Here is a 16837-nt window from a genome sequence, read left to right as displayed (position 1 = left end):
TTAACTCGCCTGGTAAGCCAGTCAGGAGCGGGTAGCAAATGCTAGCTTGGTCATCAATGCCCGTATTTCATGAATGATTAAAACAACTTGAGAGTTCTCAACAGACTTGAAATTTATTGAAGTTAAACTGGAGGAGCCCAACTAGTAATCCGCTGGGATAGTCAAATCTACAGATTAAAAAAGGCATGAATGAAGGCTTCAACATCAGACAAAGGTGTGGAAAAGCAACACAATATTACAGAGGTGGAAATAGACAGTTTTGGTCATTGAGCTTCTAGAAGCTCATCGAGGGATCGAGTATGACACAGTCAACAGTCTGGTTCAGCCTCACACAGATGCCTGGGGGAGTAGGGGTTAGTGGTTAGGGGATGTCTTTGGTCTCTGCTAAAGCAATAGCTTCAACCTTCTCGATTATTTAATTGGAGAACGTATCTGATTGTTGAACACCAATCAGGCAAGATTGCTCTCAAGTTAGACAGTGGATAGATGTAGAACAAAGTAACTATCAATTTTTTGCATTTTTTGGATAACTTTGACAAGATATACTTACTGATGAGAAATAGGATGAAGCCTAGGACAGATCCTTGGGGTTGTTTTTTGTAGCAAAAAGTGAACATATTGCAAAATGTTTCTCTTGCTGTGGTTAGATACATAAGAACAGAAACAGATGTAAGAAAGTCCATCCAGCTGGAGGAACACGGAGGTAAGGTTAGATTAGATTCCCTACAGTGTGGAAACAGGCCCTTCGGCCCAACAAGTCCACACCACCCCTTGGAGCATCCCACCCAAACCCATCCCCCTATAACCCACACACCCCTAGGGAGGAGAATGGTACAATGAACCACAGCAAAGACTGCATGTGTATTAAGAAGGATCAGAAAATGCAATTTATCTTGATTGCAGCAAAACTAAATATTAGTTGTCTTTTAATTAGAGCTGTTTCAATGCTGTGAGGTAGGATTGTGAAGTGGAGGCAATACATTTGGGAACCTTTTTATGTTCAAGGAGTGTGAAAGAAGAAAAACAGATTATAGAGTTGGGCTAGGACTTGACAAGGATAGAGTGGTCTATGACTTTTGAGGACTGAAGTAATGATGGCGTATTTGAAGGAATAGACAGAACTTTTAACAATAGCGACTAACATGGGAACTAGGGAGAGGAAAAATTGGGTGATCATTTGTTTATGGACAATCAAGTGGAGAGACTAAGACAAGCAAGATATAAACCAGGAAAAAGGCACAAGTTAAAGCAGGAGGAGACCTTAGAGGAAAATCTGACTGGGTAAACTGAGTGATAAAAGTGGCATAGACAGCCAATCAGATGGTCTCAAAAACGTATCAAAGAAGTTTGAGTTCTCACACTTGCTTTTTGAAGCAAAAGGCAGAGAGGGGTCAAGGGAGAAAAGTTGAAGATGACTTTTTGCAACAGAGAAAAAAAGCCAAAAAAGTTATCTTTGCATCTCAAAATGATCCTGAAAACATGATTCCACAGATCAGAGCCAAACTGGAAATCACTTTGTAATCCAACATGATCTGGTAGCAAATGGCTAAACTACTTGTCCACCATATTTATTTAAGTCTGCGTTCACTACAGAGATTCTTATAACCAAGACAAAGCCATTTTTAAGAGTCATAAAATCAGACATGTACAGCATGGAAAAAGACCCTTCAGTCCAACATGTCCTTGCCAACTAGATAATCTAGACTTATTTGCCAGCGTTCAGTCCATATTCCCTCTAAACCCTTCCTATTCATATACCCATTCAGATGCCTTTTATATGTTGTAATTGTACCAGCCTCCACCACCATCTTAGGCAACTCATTTCATACACACACCATCCTCTGAAAACACTGCCACTTAGGCCCCTTTTAAATCTTTCCCCTCACACTTTAAACCTATTCTGCCTAGTTTTGGACTCCACTACCCTGGGGAAAAGACCTTGAATATTCACCTTATCCATGCCCCTCATTACTTTGTAAACCTCGAAGGTCAAACCTCAGCCTCTGAAACTCCAGGGAAAATAGCCTCGGTTCAGGGGCATGTGGGTTATAGGGGGATGGGTCTGGGTGGGATTCTTCAAGGGGCAGTGTGGACTTGTTGGGCCAAAGGGCCTGTTTCCACACTGTAGGGAATCTAATCTAATCTATTCAACCTCTTCCGAGAGCTCAAACACTCCAACCCTGGGAACATGCTTGGAAATCTTTTCTGAACCCTTTCAAAATTTCACATCTTTCCTATGGCACGGTAACCACAATTGTACGGCTGCAACACGATATCCCAACTCCTATACCCAATGCACTGACCAAAGGCATTTGTATCAAACACGTGCTTTACTACCCTAGATAACAAAGTGTGGAGCTGGATGAACACAGCAGGCCAAGCAGCATCTCAGGAGCACAAAAGCTGATGTTTTGGGCCTAGAAGGATCTAGGCCCGAAACGTCAGCTTTTGTGCTCCTGAGATGCTGTTTGGCCTGCTGTGTTCATCCAGCTCCACACTTTGTTATCTTGGATTCTCCAGCATCTGCAGTTCCCATTATCACATCTCTACTACCCTGTCTACCTACAGCTCCACTTCCAAGCAACTATGTACCAGTACTCCAACACTCTCAAGGACCTGCAAACTTACTGACCATACCTTCTGCATTTGCATTCAGATCATTTATGACAAAAGGCAGTGGGCCCATCACTGGTCCTTGCCTCAGATATTTGTCCGTTACGGACATCTTCCATTTCACATTGATTCTACTTGACTATTGATCTCTATTGTGTTTCGTATGACTAGATAAAAAATAAAAGCATTCCTGTTTTTGTCTCAAATTAGCGTATCTTTGAAATGGCAGACATTCCAGCAAAGACCATCCGTAACATAAACCACACAATGTTAAATCCAGTAAGCAGATTTGTACAAGTAAAATACGCTTTCTTCTAGAAAAGTGCTTTGATGAGGGTGGTGTTCAAAAGGCGCACCAGATTTTAAAATCATGGAACACAATGGAACTACCACTTTAGGCGTTTGTAACTTCATTACGGGAACAAATTGGTCATTCGGAATCTCAAGTTCAGTCAATAGCTACTCACAATTATTACAAGTATTCACAATTGCTTGAGTGGCACAGTGGCTCAGGTGGTTAGCATTGCTGGGTTAGCACACCAGGGGCCTGGGTTCAATTCCACCCTTGTGACTGTCTGTGTAGAGTTTGCACGCTATGGCCAGGTGTTCCAGTTTCCTCCCACAGTCCAAAAGGTGTGCAAGGTAGATGGATTGTCCATGGGAAATGCAGGGTTTCAGGGATAGGGTGGGGCAGGTCTGAGTGGGATACACTTCAGAGAGTCATTGTAGACTTGTTCGGGTGAATGGCCTGCTTTTGCGCTGTAGGAATTCTATGATTCTAGCTGTAATTGGTACAACACGCACTACGGTGGATAATTTCACATTGATAATCCTCCAAAATTACTGATCATTGCTGTGTAGAATTATTGGGAGAAAACCATTTTGTCAAAACAAAACAGCATGAAGGCATGAAAATGGGGAGGTAGGGGTCATTACCCAATAGTTTGTCAGTTTTAAAACTGCATGTTTTAGAAAGTCATTGGTCACAGCTTAGGTCATCCATCAACTCAGCCAGAGAATTCAGATCAATAAGTAGATTTCAGGATGTGGAATCTAAATTTGAAGACCAATCAGGGGAGTCGTTATAAAAAAAAGTAACTCTTAATACTCAGGATGTTTTACAAGGCAAATTTAATAAATTTAGCACTATTTGAATGAGTTACATCAGTTTCAGAATCCGACTTACATACAATAATTGTATGATAATGCATCAAGGTGGTAAGGGACAGGCTAGATAGAGCTATTAGCACTTTCTTAGCGGACATTTTTTACAGGTCTATTTAATTCACCTGAAACTGAGAAATCACCTCTAGTTGTCGTACATACCTACTCAAAAAATAAAGATGCCCAACAGTACATGTAATAGATAAATTATATTTTGCTCATTCAGGGTTTGTAATCTAATATGAACACTTATCTAAAGCTATTAAAAGCTAACTTTTATCCAGGCATTTCACCCACCTCCTCCTCAGCGGTTTCTTCTGTTAAGTTGTCTAGACCGAGTTCAATCAAGTATAATACCATGCATAGAACATGTTCAGACATATTCTGGTGATCCATCGATATCTACAAAAATAAATCACAATCCTAAAACTAGAATTTACTTGTTTTCCATCTTTGGGCAATTTAACACTAGGATCCAAAAGCACAAACATATCAACAAGTTTGGTGAAAGTTTCTCAGTTTAAAAAACAAAGAGTATTCGACACTAATCGTTTTGGTCATTTCATATTTATCAGGCTCTGAATAAATTAACAGGAGTGCATTTTCTCAATGAGATACAAATTTAAGACATTCAAAAGAAAACATGAAAATCAAATGAGATTTTAAAAAGTGGAGATTGCATTTAAATATGACTGCAATTATAGCCAAAACAGATAATACCATCACCATCAAAAAATGTACTTGCATTCAGCAAAGCAGATATCTGTAGAAATTAAAACAATTATTTTTCATATACCTGGCCTATTTTTGTCTGCCATGTCTGAACTGCAAAGAAATGCATTTAACTTTTCACTATAATTATCACTTGGTAATGTTGATCAGAAAGAAATATTCTTTATGACTGGAAATGGATTGGAATGGTCAAGAATTACTGAGTGAGCAAGGATGCAATTAATATTCCATAAAACACTGTTTTTAGCAAGGTCAATGGTACAAAACAATTAGAACGCAACACCAAGATATTTGTAACCCTATGCTTTACCTTGTAAAGAAGAGTAAATAGCACAATGTGCAAAGTTTTGCAGTGCAAAATGCGCAGTAGACCTTTGTAGCTGGGATTTAAAGGAGCTCTCTCCCGATAAGGTGGCCATGGAGTACCAGAGAATTTTCCAGTCTGTTTTAGGCTGTCAAAATGAATTGAAATGCAACCATACAACATTAGAAAATGGAGAATGTATAAACCATTAGAAATCATACTTAAGCAATGAAAATAAAAAAAGCACCTTTTATCACCAATAAGTTACAGAAATACTCAATTAATATACTAACATATGGCCATTTTCAACATGTAGGACAGAAAATACAGAAATGTGTTTTTACCTTGTCTTAGGAGAGTAACTGTTCAATTTACAATTAAATTGACCCAGTGTGAAAACTATGTAATATTAAGTCAAAGTGGTAGACTGTATATCAAAAATCTCAGTAGCTTGATTCAGTATCACATTACAAGAAATGAAACAGTGACACTTGCTGGATAAAAAGGCTCTATTATTCTTCAGAGACCATCTGAATCTTTCATGGCTCTTTATCAAAATCAAATTTACTTTTACAATTAGCTATTGGACTTTAATAAAAAAGAAAACCCAAACAGGCAAAGAAGCACTAGAAACTCTCAGTGCAAGTCTTACGTTTGCTTTTTAAATGAACATACGTGCAGAACTAAACATTCAGTGCAAATTGTCATCTAACAAGAAGCAAATCTTAAGAGGAAAAAATAATCCTCAATGGAATATGTTCTAAGTTCATGATTTCTTCACCTACTCACAAATGTACAATATTTTCAATACATGATGATGAAATCCAGAATTCAGTTCTCCATTGAGAAACTGTTATTTGAAGGAACCAAAGGTAGCCAAAGTTGAAGTCTGCTTTCCGTACCAAGAGGCAGGTGACCAAACCTTCATAATTTAGCTGAAATCTCCTGAAGAAATACACTTTGTCCCTGAAGAGAAGCATTAGTCACTACCAAAAGACATTTGAAGGCACACGTGATCTGAGCCAAACATTTGTTTAGAAAGCAGATTCTGTGGCCAGTTATGGTTTCATCATGCTGCCCAGACAGAAGGACATCTAATTTCACCATTTTTGAGCCTCATCGTTAACTGTGCATCTATTACTAATTGCATTAGTTTAGCGAGGTGATGGGCTGTGCTGGAGTTGAGATTTTTTTTCCCTAAAGCGGTTGAAAAATGGGTAGATTGCCTTTCAGCTGCAATGTGGAGCAAGGAGAAAGCAAGGAGGCAGTAAGGAATTATACAGGATTTTAGAAACAGTTTAACGAATGCAGCATGAAGGTGGCTGTACACTAATTGTGAAGGGGCCTCGTTTCCCACCTTAATTTTACAGATAATCAGTGGATTTCATGGCTCTATTTTGTTACGAATGCAGAGACTGAACACTGCCACTTGCTCAAGGAAGGGTTTCAGTACCTCAATAATGTGGCATACCTCAGATTTACCTCTGTTTTAGGTTTCAGACTGATCAGGTAAGATACCCAGGCCAAGGGAAAGAACGAACAGCTGGAATCAACAGCTAAAATATCATTTTAGTGTCCCATTTTAGTCAAGAGGCACAATAGTGCTCTTCCCCAACTCCCTATCCCAAGCAAGTAACCTCATGACAACCATTCCACGGGAACAGAATGTCACCATCTGCCTTAACACCCAAGCCTCAGGAAACCCACTAACCCATAACGTGGCCCCATGCTACCTCTCACCTAGGTTCTCCAATCAACTCATATTTCCTTCATCACTATTCCAAGGAGGCCCAAAAACCTAACAGCAGTCAGCCAATTGATCTCTCAATCTAGCTGTCACTAGGAAGTTCTAAAACATTACCAGATTGTACAATTAAATTCATCATGGCCTCCAGGTCGCATAAGTATATCTCCATGTTTCCTGATCTAAACATAGAACATAGAACTGTACAGCACAGCATTTTGGCCCACAATGCTGTGCCAAACATGATGCCAAATGAAACTAATCCCTTCAGCCTGCTATTGGTTCATATCCGACCACCCCCCCCATTCCTTGCGTATTCACGTGCTTATCTACAAGTCACTTAAATGCCTCTAATGTATCTACCTCCACCATGACCCCTGGCAGTACGTCCAGACTCCTAACACACTGTGTAAAAAACCTGCCCCTCATGTCTCCTTCGAACTTCACCATCTAACCTTAAATGCGTGCCCCTAGAGTAGACATTTCAACTCTTGGGGGGGAAAAAAAAGGATTCTGACCATCAACCCAATCCATGTATCTCAGTTTTACAGATTTCTATCAAGTCTCCCCTCAGCCTGGGGAGAAAAGAGAAAACAACTCTAGTTTTTTTAGACTCTCCTTATAGCTCAGACCCTCTAATCCAGGCAGCATTCTGGTAAACCTCTTGTGCATCCCCCACAAAGCCTCCACATCCTTCCTGTGTAATGTGACAAGCAGAATTCAGCACGATACTCTAAATGTGGCCTAACCAAAGTCTTATAAAGCTGCAACATAACGTCCTGACTCTTACACTTTCTTCACCATCTTACCTACTTCCCTCTTCAGCAGTGCCAAAGAAAATCCCCTAGCATCCTGAAAATAGCAATCAGCACTGGGATCATACGCTTTCATACTTTCCAAGGAGATTTTCTCCTTGGAATAGCCTACATGCAGCTCCACAGTAATATGGCTGATAGTTAATTGCTGTCTGAAATGGCTGAGCAAGCCACTCAGTTGTATCAAACTGCTACCTAATCTAAACAAAACAATGAAACCAGAAAAACGACAGCATCGAACTGGACACTGGAAACAACAGAGAAGGGGCCCAGCTGCCCCACAAAAGTCCACCAAATTAACAACTGGGGAAGAGTGCCAAAAATTGACAGAACTGCCCCCCAGACAAGTCAAGCCAATAGACTGACACAGGCGCGCTCACAGACTTTACACACCACATCCCAGAAACCATCATAGTCATCCCTAGAGGTGTCCTATCCCACCAACTGTCCAGGTCCATTAGCATTTGGTGATACAATGGTATACAATCAGAAAAGAGTTGACCTAGAAATCTTAACATTGATTTCTAACACCATGAAATCTGAAGGTTTCGGGTCAAAGGAAAGAATCCTTTTGATGATCACCAGTGTCCCTTCAGCTCACGAATTAGCACCACTCCATGCTGAACGGCACTTGGAGAAAGCACGGAGGATGATAATATTGTGTGCGCGCGTGGGGGGGGGGTACTGAACTCTGTAGAGGAACTTCAATTTCTAATACCAAGAGTTACTCATTAACACCACAAACACATGAGCTGGCCAAGTCCTCCTGGATAGACATACTGGACTGGGTCTGCAGCAGGTGGGGAGGGAACCAATGAAGAAGAGAAATATATTTTTGACATAATTTTCATTAATCTACCTGAAACATACGTGTCAGTCCATTAATTAAGAGTGATGATCTCATGGTTAACAGTGATGTTCCACCTACACATCAAGGGTACATATGTGACACCCATCACCGTACTAAATGGGACAGACTTCAAACTGGTCCAGCAATTCAAACTTGAACAGTTATGAGGCACTGTGGACAATTAGAAACAGCACAACTGTATTCAACCATAATCTGTACCTCATGGCCTGTCATATCGCTGAGTCTACCATTAACACAAGGCCAAGGCATTTACATACTTTAAATCAAGAATGCAGGAATACCTCAGACATACCTCAAAAGTAACGCGTCAACCTGGTGAAGCTATGACATGCACAACTTGCACATCAAACAGTGGAAGCAGCATGCAATAGACATGTGCTAGTGATCTACTACCAAGTAACAGAAACTCAAAGATAGGAACAGGAGGCCATTTGGCTCTTCGAGTCTGCTCCACAATTCATCATGTTCACGGCTGATTGTCCAATATAGCTGTAACACTGGACATCCCCACAACATTGTAGCTAATTGCCTAAATTTGTCCTGCCTGCAAAAAGTAGGAAACATCTAACCTGGGCAAAATATCATCATATCAATCTATTCTCAATTATCAGCAAAGTGACAGAAGACGTTGACAACAGTGCTACCACGTGGGCACTTGCAAAGAAATAATCTACTCACTGATGTTCACCTTGGTTTTGACTACAGCTGCTCAGTTCCTGACCTCATTACAACTTAGTCCAAATAGCTGAACTCCAGGGGTAAGGTGAGAGACTACCAGTGAGTATTGCAACAAGCACTAAAATTACAATCAATGGAAATCAGGGGGGAAAGAAAAACCCACCCTCCTCTGACTGAAGTTACACCAGGCACAAAGGAAGATGGTTTTGGTTGTTGGAAGTCTGTCATCTGAGTTCCTGGGTATCTCTGGTAGCGTTCCTCTGGGTATACATTTTCAAATCAATCAATTCAGAAGTGTTATTACATGCTTTTGGAGCAGTTGAGACTTGAAACAGTTGGTCTTCTGGTCCAGTAGTCAAGTAACGGCCACTGCACCACAAGAACCAGTTTTTCAGGGTATAATTTTCTCCCTAATAATTTGTTCAGAGATGTCATTACACACATCTGGAGCAAGGTGGGGGGTGGGGGGTGGGGGGGACGGGGGCGGTACGTGCTTGAACCCATGTCTCCTGGCTCCAAGATGGTAACCCTACCAGTGCACCACAAGAGGCCTTCAGTTTCTCGGGCTACTGCATTCCACTCAACCATCTTCAGCTGCTTCATCAATTACCTCATCATAAGATCAGAAATGGGCATGTTCATTGATGATTACACCATATTTAGCACATTCACAACTCCTCAAAACACTGACGCAGCCTATCTCCATATGCAACAAAAATCGACACTTGAGCGATAAAAGTAGCAAGATACATTCACATCACAACTGTCAGGCAATGAAAACACCAATAAATCAGAATCTCACCATATCCACTTGACATTACCATCAGTGACTCTCTCACTGTGACCATCCAGAAACAACAGTTCGGAGCGGAGGAATCCTGCAGCGGGTAATACATTTTCCATCTTTCCAAAGCTTGTCCACCATTCACAAGACCCAGGCCAGGAGTGTGATAGAATACTCTCCACCTGCCTGATTTGACGCTGGGCTGGTAACATTCAAGAAGCTTGACAATTGGCCTTGTCAGTGACAACCTATAATCCCTTAAACTTGCTCAAGATACTTTTGTTCTCAAAATACACAAACTCAAAATGGCGTTACTTCTCTCAGCTTTTATTAGGTGTCAACTGACGGACCTACTGTATGCTTCCAGCATTTCCTGTTTTTGTAACAGCATTACAATATGCTAAGGTATTTAAAGTGCCAATGAGAAGCATATTGAACACCTGAGAAATTCTGGCCATACTCAGTGTGTTAAAATGCTAATTTAAAAAAATCACTGCAACTTAACTGTACTGAAAAATGCTTAAACAGAGTCAATGATGCACAGTTATCCAATTTAATTTCACTGTGGCACTGTTGAAGAACTGCACTCTGCTCAAAACATCAGTCTGGGATTAAATTGTGGGCAATCTGTAAAACTATTTTGGTAAAAGGATAAAAAAAAAAGCAAAACCAGCTGATCCAAAGACTATTAAAGGATCTATGGTGAATAACAGGGATAAATAGGAAATCGGGCTCCCCTATCTTCCCTGGAATATGAACAAAATCTGTCAGTATTTCTCAATAAAAGTAAATACAAAAGCACAGAACTTAATGCAACTTTGTTGCAAAAAAATCTGATCCTTACATCTGCATGACCATTGCAAACATGTTAACAAAATTTTTCTAGAACTACAGAATTTATTCTTCTAAATTTGAATCATATCTGAAAAGACAACTGAGTTACATGGATGAAATGAACAGCTTATAGGTCCAACACAAGTAATGGTCACGATGAGAGACATTTGAGAAAACGAATTAGCGACAACATTACTTCATAATGGCACAAGTACAATCAGCTCTTTAATCAGTTAATATAAACTATAGGTGTCATACAGTAGCATTTACTCAGTATTCACAGAAAACATTTCATAAAGTACGTTCAGTTCTGGACACCTTATTTAAGGAAGAATGTTAAAGTCCTGGAAACAGCTTAGGAGGAGATTTGTTAGAATGATACAAGGAATGAGGAATTTTAGATACAAGGAAAGATAAGCAAGATTGGGCTTATTCTCTTTGGAGCAGAAAAGATTAACAGGTGACTTTGAGATTTATGAACAATTTTGACGGGGCAAGAAGGGTTTTCCATTTCCACTAAGTGGCATGTCAGCAACTATGGGTGACAGTTTCAAGATGGTCTACAAGAGAGCTAGGAATGAAATGAAGAGAAATTTCTTTGCTCAAGAGTTGTCAGGATTGGAATACACTCCTCAGGAGTGGTGGAGGCAATTTCCATACTGGGCTTCAAACGAGTGTTCAATGTGCATCTTAAAGTAATGTATTCAGAGCGCTGTGGAGATAGGACTGGAGAATGACAGTAGCTGGATAACGTTTATGGGAGATGGTACATATGAGTGATATGGCCTACTTCTGTACGGTAAAATGCTATGCTCCTATGATTCTAAATACAGCTTTGATACAAAAGTGAAAATAATAGTTTAAATAAGAGTAGTAACCTTCTCCACCAGAAGCAGAACAATGCAAAGAGGACATATTACAGTGAAATTTGGTGATTCAATTTACTGAAGTTCAACAACATTTTGCATGCAGATTTAAAAGATACTTACAATCCCATGTATCTATCCATTGCAGACTGCACATCTCTGCGATATACAGTTCTTAAAATCACCATAATAGGGTCAAATTCTTGATTCCAGACATCAGCTATCAAAAAGGATGAAAATCAAGCACTGAGGTGTTAACTTGATAGCATTATATTCTGTTTCGTAATCATGTTTTAAATACGATAAACATCAAGTTCCTTTAAAATAATAAATGCACTGTGCCTATCATGCAGCACTCCAACAAAGGTACAAACTGGGGCAACAGTAATGAAGATGGATGCCTCACAACCATAGCTTTCACTGACCTTGAGAGCACAGAAAAATTTAATAGTACTGGGGTACCAGTTGGGTAGTGATGGTTATCTACATCTCTCAACTTCTCTATTATACCCTGTGGCAATGCAGGGCAAGGCAATGTGAAGCAGCTTCACTACAGTATTCTACAGAAAAATATTATTTCTTCAATAATTATGGAACAAACCAAAAGAATAGTAACCAAAATGCACAGATTTCACCTCTATTGAACTGACTGCTCCCCTTAAATAATATGCTATCAAATAAACAGCAAATAAAGAGGTGCACAACTGCAAATTTTGATAAACACAGAAGAGCCAATGAAAAACAAAAAGCACTAGGATATTATTCACTTGTATTTTTATGCAATGCTTAGTGATCTGTAAAATAATGACATCAGCAAAAATCTACTTTTAAAACAACTTACAAACTTACACAATGTTATTTATTATATAGAGCAAAGTTTACTAAAGACAAATTATTTCTCAAAGCAGTTAATCCTAACAAATGTGAACAGTTATTTGAAATAAAGGCAGAAACACATTTAACAAAAATATGAAATCAAACTTTTCGCACAACTTAAGGATCAAAGTGCTTTGAATGTCAAGCAAAACATACTCAAAGCAATGAATAACACTTTCCAAACAGAAAAAAATATGCTGGAATTTGTGATAATGGGAACTGCAGATGCTGGAGAATCCAAGATAATAAAACGTGAGGCTGTTTGAACACAGCAGGCCCAGCAGCATCTCAGGAGCATATTATGCTGGAATTTGCTTTGGCAATGCAGGTTTGCTTTGTCAAGACAGAACACTTGCAAACCGTTTACCTACTTATAAAGATGACAATTTGTATTTGTAAATACAGAGCCAATTCCGATACCATACAATTGCTCTTCCCCACATACTAAATCACTAACTTTCCCCTTTCTGAAAATAAGAATGCAACTCCACAATCCTTTCTACTCAAACTCCCATACTTCATATGCAAGTCTCAACACTGAATGCTTCTTGTTATCCACTTCATGTCAACACTGCTTACAGAATTAGAGGATTTTTAATTCTCTAACATGAAAACAAGATATTGCAGTCCTTGCAAATCTGAAATAAACACAGCAAATGATGCAAATAAAGCACATATCAAACGGCATCTGTGAAGATAACAGCCAAGCTAACATTTCAGGTCATCTTCATAAGTTTATTTTTCACCTCAAAGACAATATCTACTGAGTACTGGCCCCATCTTTTTGTTTCCATTTCTTTGTCTCCCTATTACAGACAGTAATTGAAAACATCTCAAACTACAGCAGGCAGAAACAGTAAAAAAAACTGAACTTTCAAATCTGTCTCCATTGTAATTTTACAAACTGCAAGCTCATACTGCCACCTTGTGGCTTAGTGATGAAATTAATTCTATAGAACTAACTCTTTACCCAGTCAGAAGTCAGACAACACCAGGTCAATAGATTTGAAATCTCTATGACTCGATGACAAGCTTTTGGAGCATAACCCCTTCATCAGGTGAAGTGAGAAAGAAGCACAGAGGATTCATGGGCAGAGAGAGATCACGAGCAAAGAGATCAAAAGACCGTACAAGTAGTGTAACTGCAGTGCAGTGCAGAATAGATTAAATGGGGCAGAGAGAGATAATTATAAAAAATAAAAAAATAACATTATAGAAAGTTATTCTAGTCATTGGTTTGACTGTAGCACCAACTTAATTTTAAATTTTAGTAATTACCTCTCTGCCCCATTTAATTGGACTTTAGGTCATCCCTCTACTTATTATTCAGCTTGTGACAGTTTACTCACACCATCTAACACTTTGACTCACCTACAGGGACTTATTTTTCAGCACTCCAGTCACACCACTTGTGTGGTCTTTCGATCTGACCTTAATCTCTCTCTGCCCACAAATTTTGTGTTCTGTGTGCTTCTCTCACTTCACCTGCCAAAGCGGTGATACTCTGAAAGCTTGTGATTACAAATAAACCTGTTGGACTATAACCTGGTGTCAATCTGACTTCTGACCTCATTCACCCCAGTCTCACACCAGCACCTCGCCCAGGCAGTCACGGCATGAAAACACACCCTTCAGTCCAACATTGTCCATGCCAACCAGGCCTGCTAAGCTTTTCCAGCAATTTTTGTTTTTGTTTCAGATTCATTTGGTTTTCTCCATTATGATGGTTGTTTTTAGTACAGACAACTGATTTTCACCTACTATCTGGCCTATTTATAAGATCACATGGTTTGCTTTCAGCACACATGCTTAGCTACTCTCAGCTATCATTCTCACTTATTCAGTTTCTCTGTCTTGGCCCACCATTCATAATCCCATGATTTACCTATCTCTGTCATAGCTCCCTCTGTCTCAGCTTCACTTCTACCTATTCCCTCACCTTTCCCTTCCCTCCAGCACCAACTTCATCTTCAGCATGCCAGTCTTCCTAGCGAGTGTCAATTCTGAAGAAGAGTCACTGGGCTCAAAATGTTAACTCTGCTTTCTTCCAACAGATGCCACCCGACTTGCAGAGTTTTACCAGCATTTTCTGTTCTGGTTGGATATCGAATTAGTCAGTTGAGGGAGGACTGGTGGTGGCCAGGCAACTGGAAAATAAAAATGAAAAGCGAAAAACAAACAGCAAACTGACTAACTAGGTTTTGGGCAGAAGGCAGTTTTGCTTTGGAAGCTTCCAGATGGAGTTGTTTTCTGATTGCTGCTCTCTGTAGTTATTCATCAATTATTGAGTTGTTGAAAGTTATGAGAAAAGAATCTCAGTCTGTAATAATAAAGTAAAAATCTGAAGGCTGCCGAAGCTGTTCGCATTGATTGGTGATTTCCAAATTCAAACAAGAGATATAAAGACTTATGGGCTGGATTTCCAACTCATCATCATAAAGGCTCGGTAGGCATTACTGAAGGAGTTATCTTTTATTGTATCATTGTGTCTGTGGGTCAGTCTGTGATTGGAAGGTTTACAATCAAAGAAGGTTGGACTCAGATCATAGATATTAATTAATTAAACAAACTCTCCCACGTCCCAACCCCCTACCCCATACGCCAGGCCTTGTTACCACATAGTCCACATCTACAACTATTCACTCTCCCAGCCTGACGGTTAGCAACTCCTTCGTCTGTCCAACTGTCTTTCTCGCTCTTTGGGCTCTATCCTATCATTTACTCCCTACCCCACCTACCTCCCTATTTCCTGCATAGAACCGACGGTAGCTAGGAAAATGTCAGTTTATGAGGATGGGTCACCGGACCCAAAATGTTAATTCTGTTCTTTCCTGCACAGTTGCTGCCGGACCTGCTGAGCTTTTCCAGCAAATTTGTATTTGTTCCTGATTTACAGCATCCGCAGTTCTTTTAGTTTTTATAGATATTAAAAAGATTGCCTTACAGACTGTGTTCTGCTAAGCTTACATGCTTGTGACCAGTCAGTCCTCATTAAAGGGCTCACCTTTGTCCCCCTCCATCCCCTCAATGAATACAACTCATACGTGGACGTTGAACAGTTTTTCTGCCGCCTCCGCCTCTACACTTACTTCTTTCATCATGAGTCTAATCCTCCCTCTACTGACCCCTTCTCCCTCCTCCAACACAGCCCCTCCTCCTGGACACCACCCGCAAGGCCTCCTACCCTCCCTTGGCCTCTTCATCCCCAACTGTCATCACTACGTTGATCACCTCAACCTCTCCACACCTCTCACCACTCCAACCTCTTCGCCCACAGAACTTGCAGGCCTCCGCTCCAATCCCAACCTTACTGTAAAACCCATGGACAAAGGAGGTGCAGTTGTAGTATGGCACACTGACCTCTACATCACCAAGGCCAGGTGCCAACTCTCCGGCACCTCCTCCTACCGCTCACTGGATCACGAACCCACCCCTGACCATCATAAACATCATCTCCCAAACTATCCATAACCTTAACACTTCAGATGACCTCCCACTCACAGCCTCCAACCTCACTGTTTCCCAACCCCACACCACCTGCTTCTATCGCCTACCCAAAATCCGCAAACCTGCCTGCCCTGGCTGACCCATTGTCTCCACCTGCTCCTGCCCCACCAAACATCTCCACCTGTCTCAACTCCATTTTCTCCCCCTTGGTCCAGGAACTTCCTACCTATATCCATGACACCAACACCTGCCCTCCACCTCCTCCAAAACTTCCAATTTGCTGGTCCCCAACACCTCATCCTTACCATGGACGCCCAGTCCCTATACACTAGGCCATCTGCATGGGGAATGCAAAAGGCCTCCACTTCTTCATGGCCTGCAGGTCCAAGCAGCCCCCTCCACTGACACCCTCATCTGCTTGGCGGAATTGTCCTCACCCTTAACTTCTCCTTCAATTCCTCCCACTTCCTACGGACAAAAGGGGTGGCCATGGGTACCCGAATGGGCCCAAACTATGCCTGCCTCTTCGTAGGATACGTGGAACAATCCCTCTTCCAAACTACACTGGCCCTATCCCCGACCTCTTCTTCCATTACATCAATGCCTATCAGCGCCACCTCATGCTCCCACGAGGAGCTTGAACAGTTCACTCACTTCACTAATACCTTCCACCCGGACCACCTCTAATACCTTGCTCTCCTTCCTGGACCTCTATTTCCATCTCTGGCAACCACCTGGAAACCAATATCCGTTTCAAGCCTACAGACTCCCACAACTACCTAGAGTACACCTCCTCTCTCCCACCTTCCTGCAAAAAGGCCATCCCTTATTCCCAATTCCTTCACTTCCGCTCCCGAGAGGCAGCATTCCACTCCCAGACATCCCAGATGTCCTCATTTTTCAAGGACCCCCTCCAGAATGGTCAAAAAGGCCCCCAACTGTGTGTCTCAATTCCTGAAACTCATCCCTCACACCCCCTCATTGTAATACCAATCAAAACAGAATCACCTTATCCACGTACCACCCCACCAACATCCAGATCCAACGCATCATCCTCCGACGCTTCCACCACCTGCAATCTGACCCCACCACCAAAGACATTTTCTCTC

General features: G+C 40.9%; 1 protein-coding gene across 4 annotated transcripts in view; it reads right to left on the bottom strand.

The window, feature by feature from the left end:
• Positions 1–16837, bottom strand: part of ubr3 (ubiquitin protein ligase E3 component n-recognin 3) — a 311396-nt gene that overhangs the window by 186270 nt on the left and 108289 nt on the right. For all 4 annotated transcript variants that reach the window (XM_048535342.2, XM_048535343.2, XM_048535344.2 and 1 more), the window contains exons 19-21: positions 11529–11625; positions 4820–4961; positions 4075–4179 (exon numbers count right to left, since the gene is read on the bottom strand). In XM_048535342.2, coding sequence (XP_048391299.1) covers positions 4075–4179; positions 4820–4961; positions 11529–11625 — 344 coding nt within the window. The remainder of the gene's footprint in view (positions 1–4074; positions 4180–4819; positions 4962–11528; positions 11626–16837) is intronic.

The sequence above is a fragment of the Stegostoma tigrinum genome, chromosome 7 (assembly GCF_030684315.1).
Source record: "Stegostoma tigrinum isolate sSteTig4 chromosome 7, sSteTig4.hap1, whole genome shotgun sequence".
NCBI lineage: Eukaryota > Metazoa > Chordata > Chondrichthyes > Orectolobiformes > Stegostomatidae > Stegostoma > Stegostoma tigrinum.
Note: the sequence above shows the minus strand (reverse complement) of the source record. Positions and strands in the feature narration are given on the sequence as shown.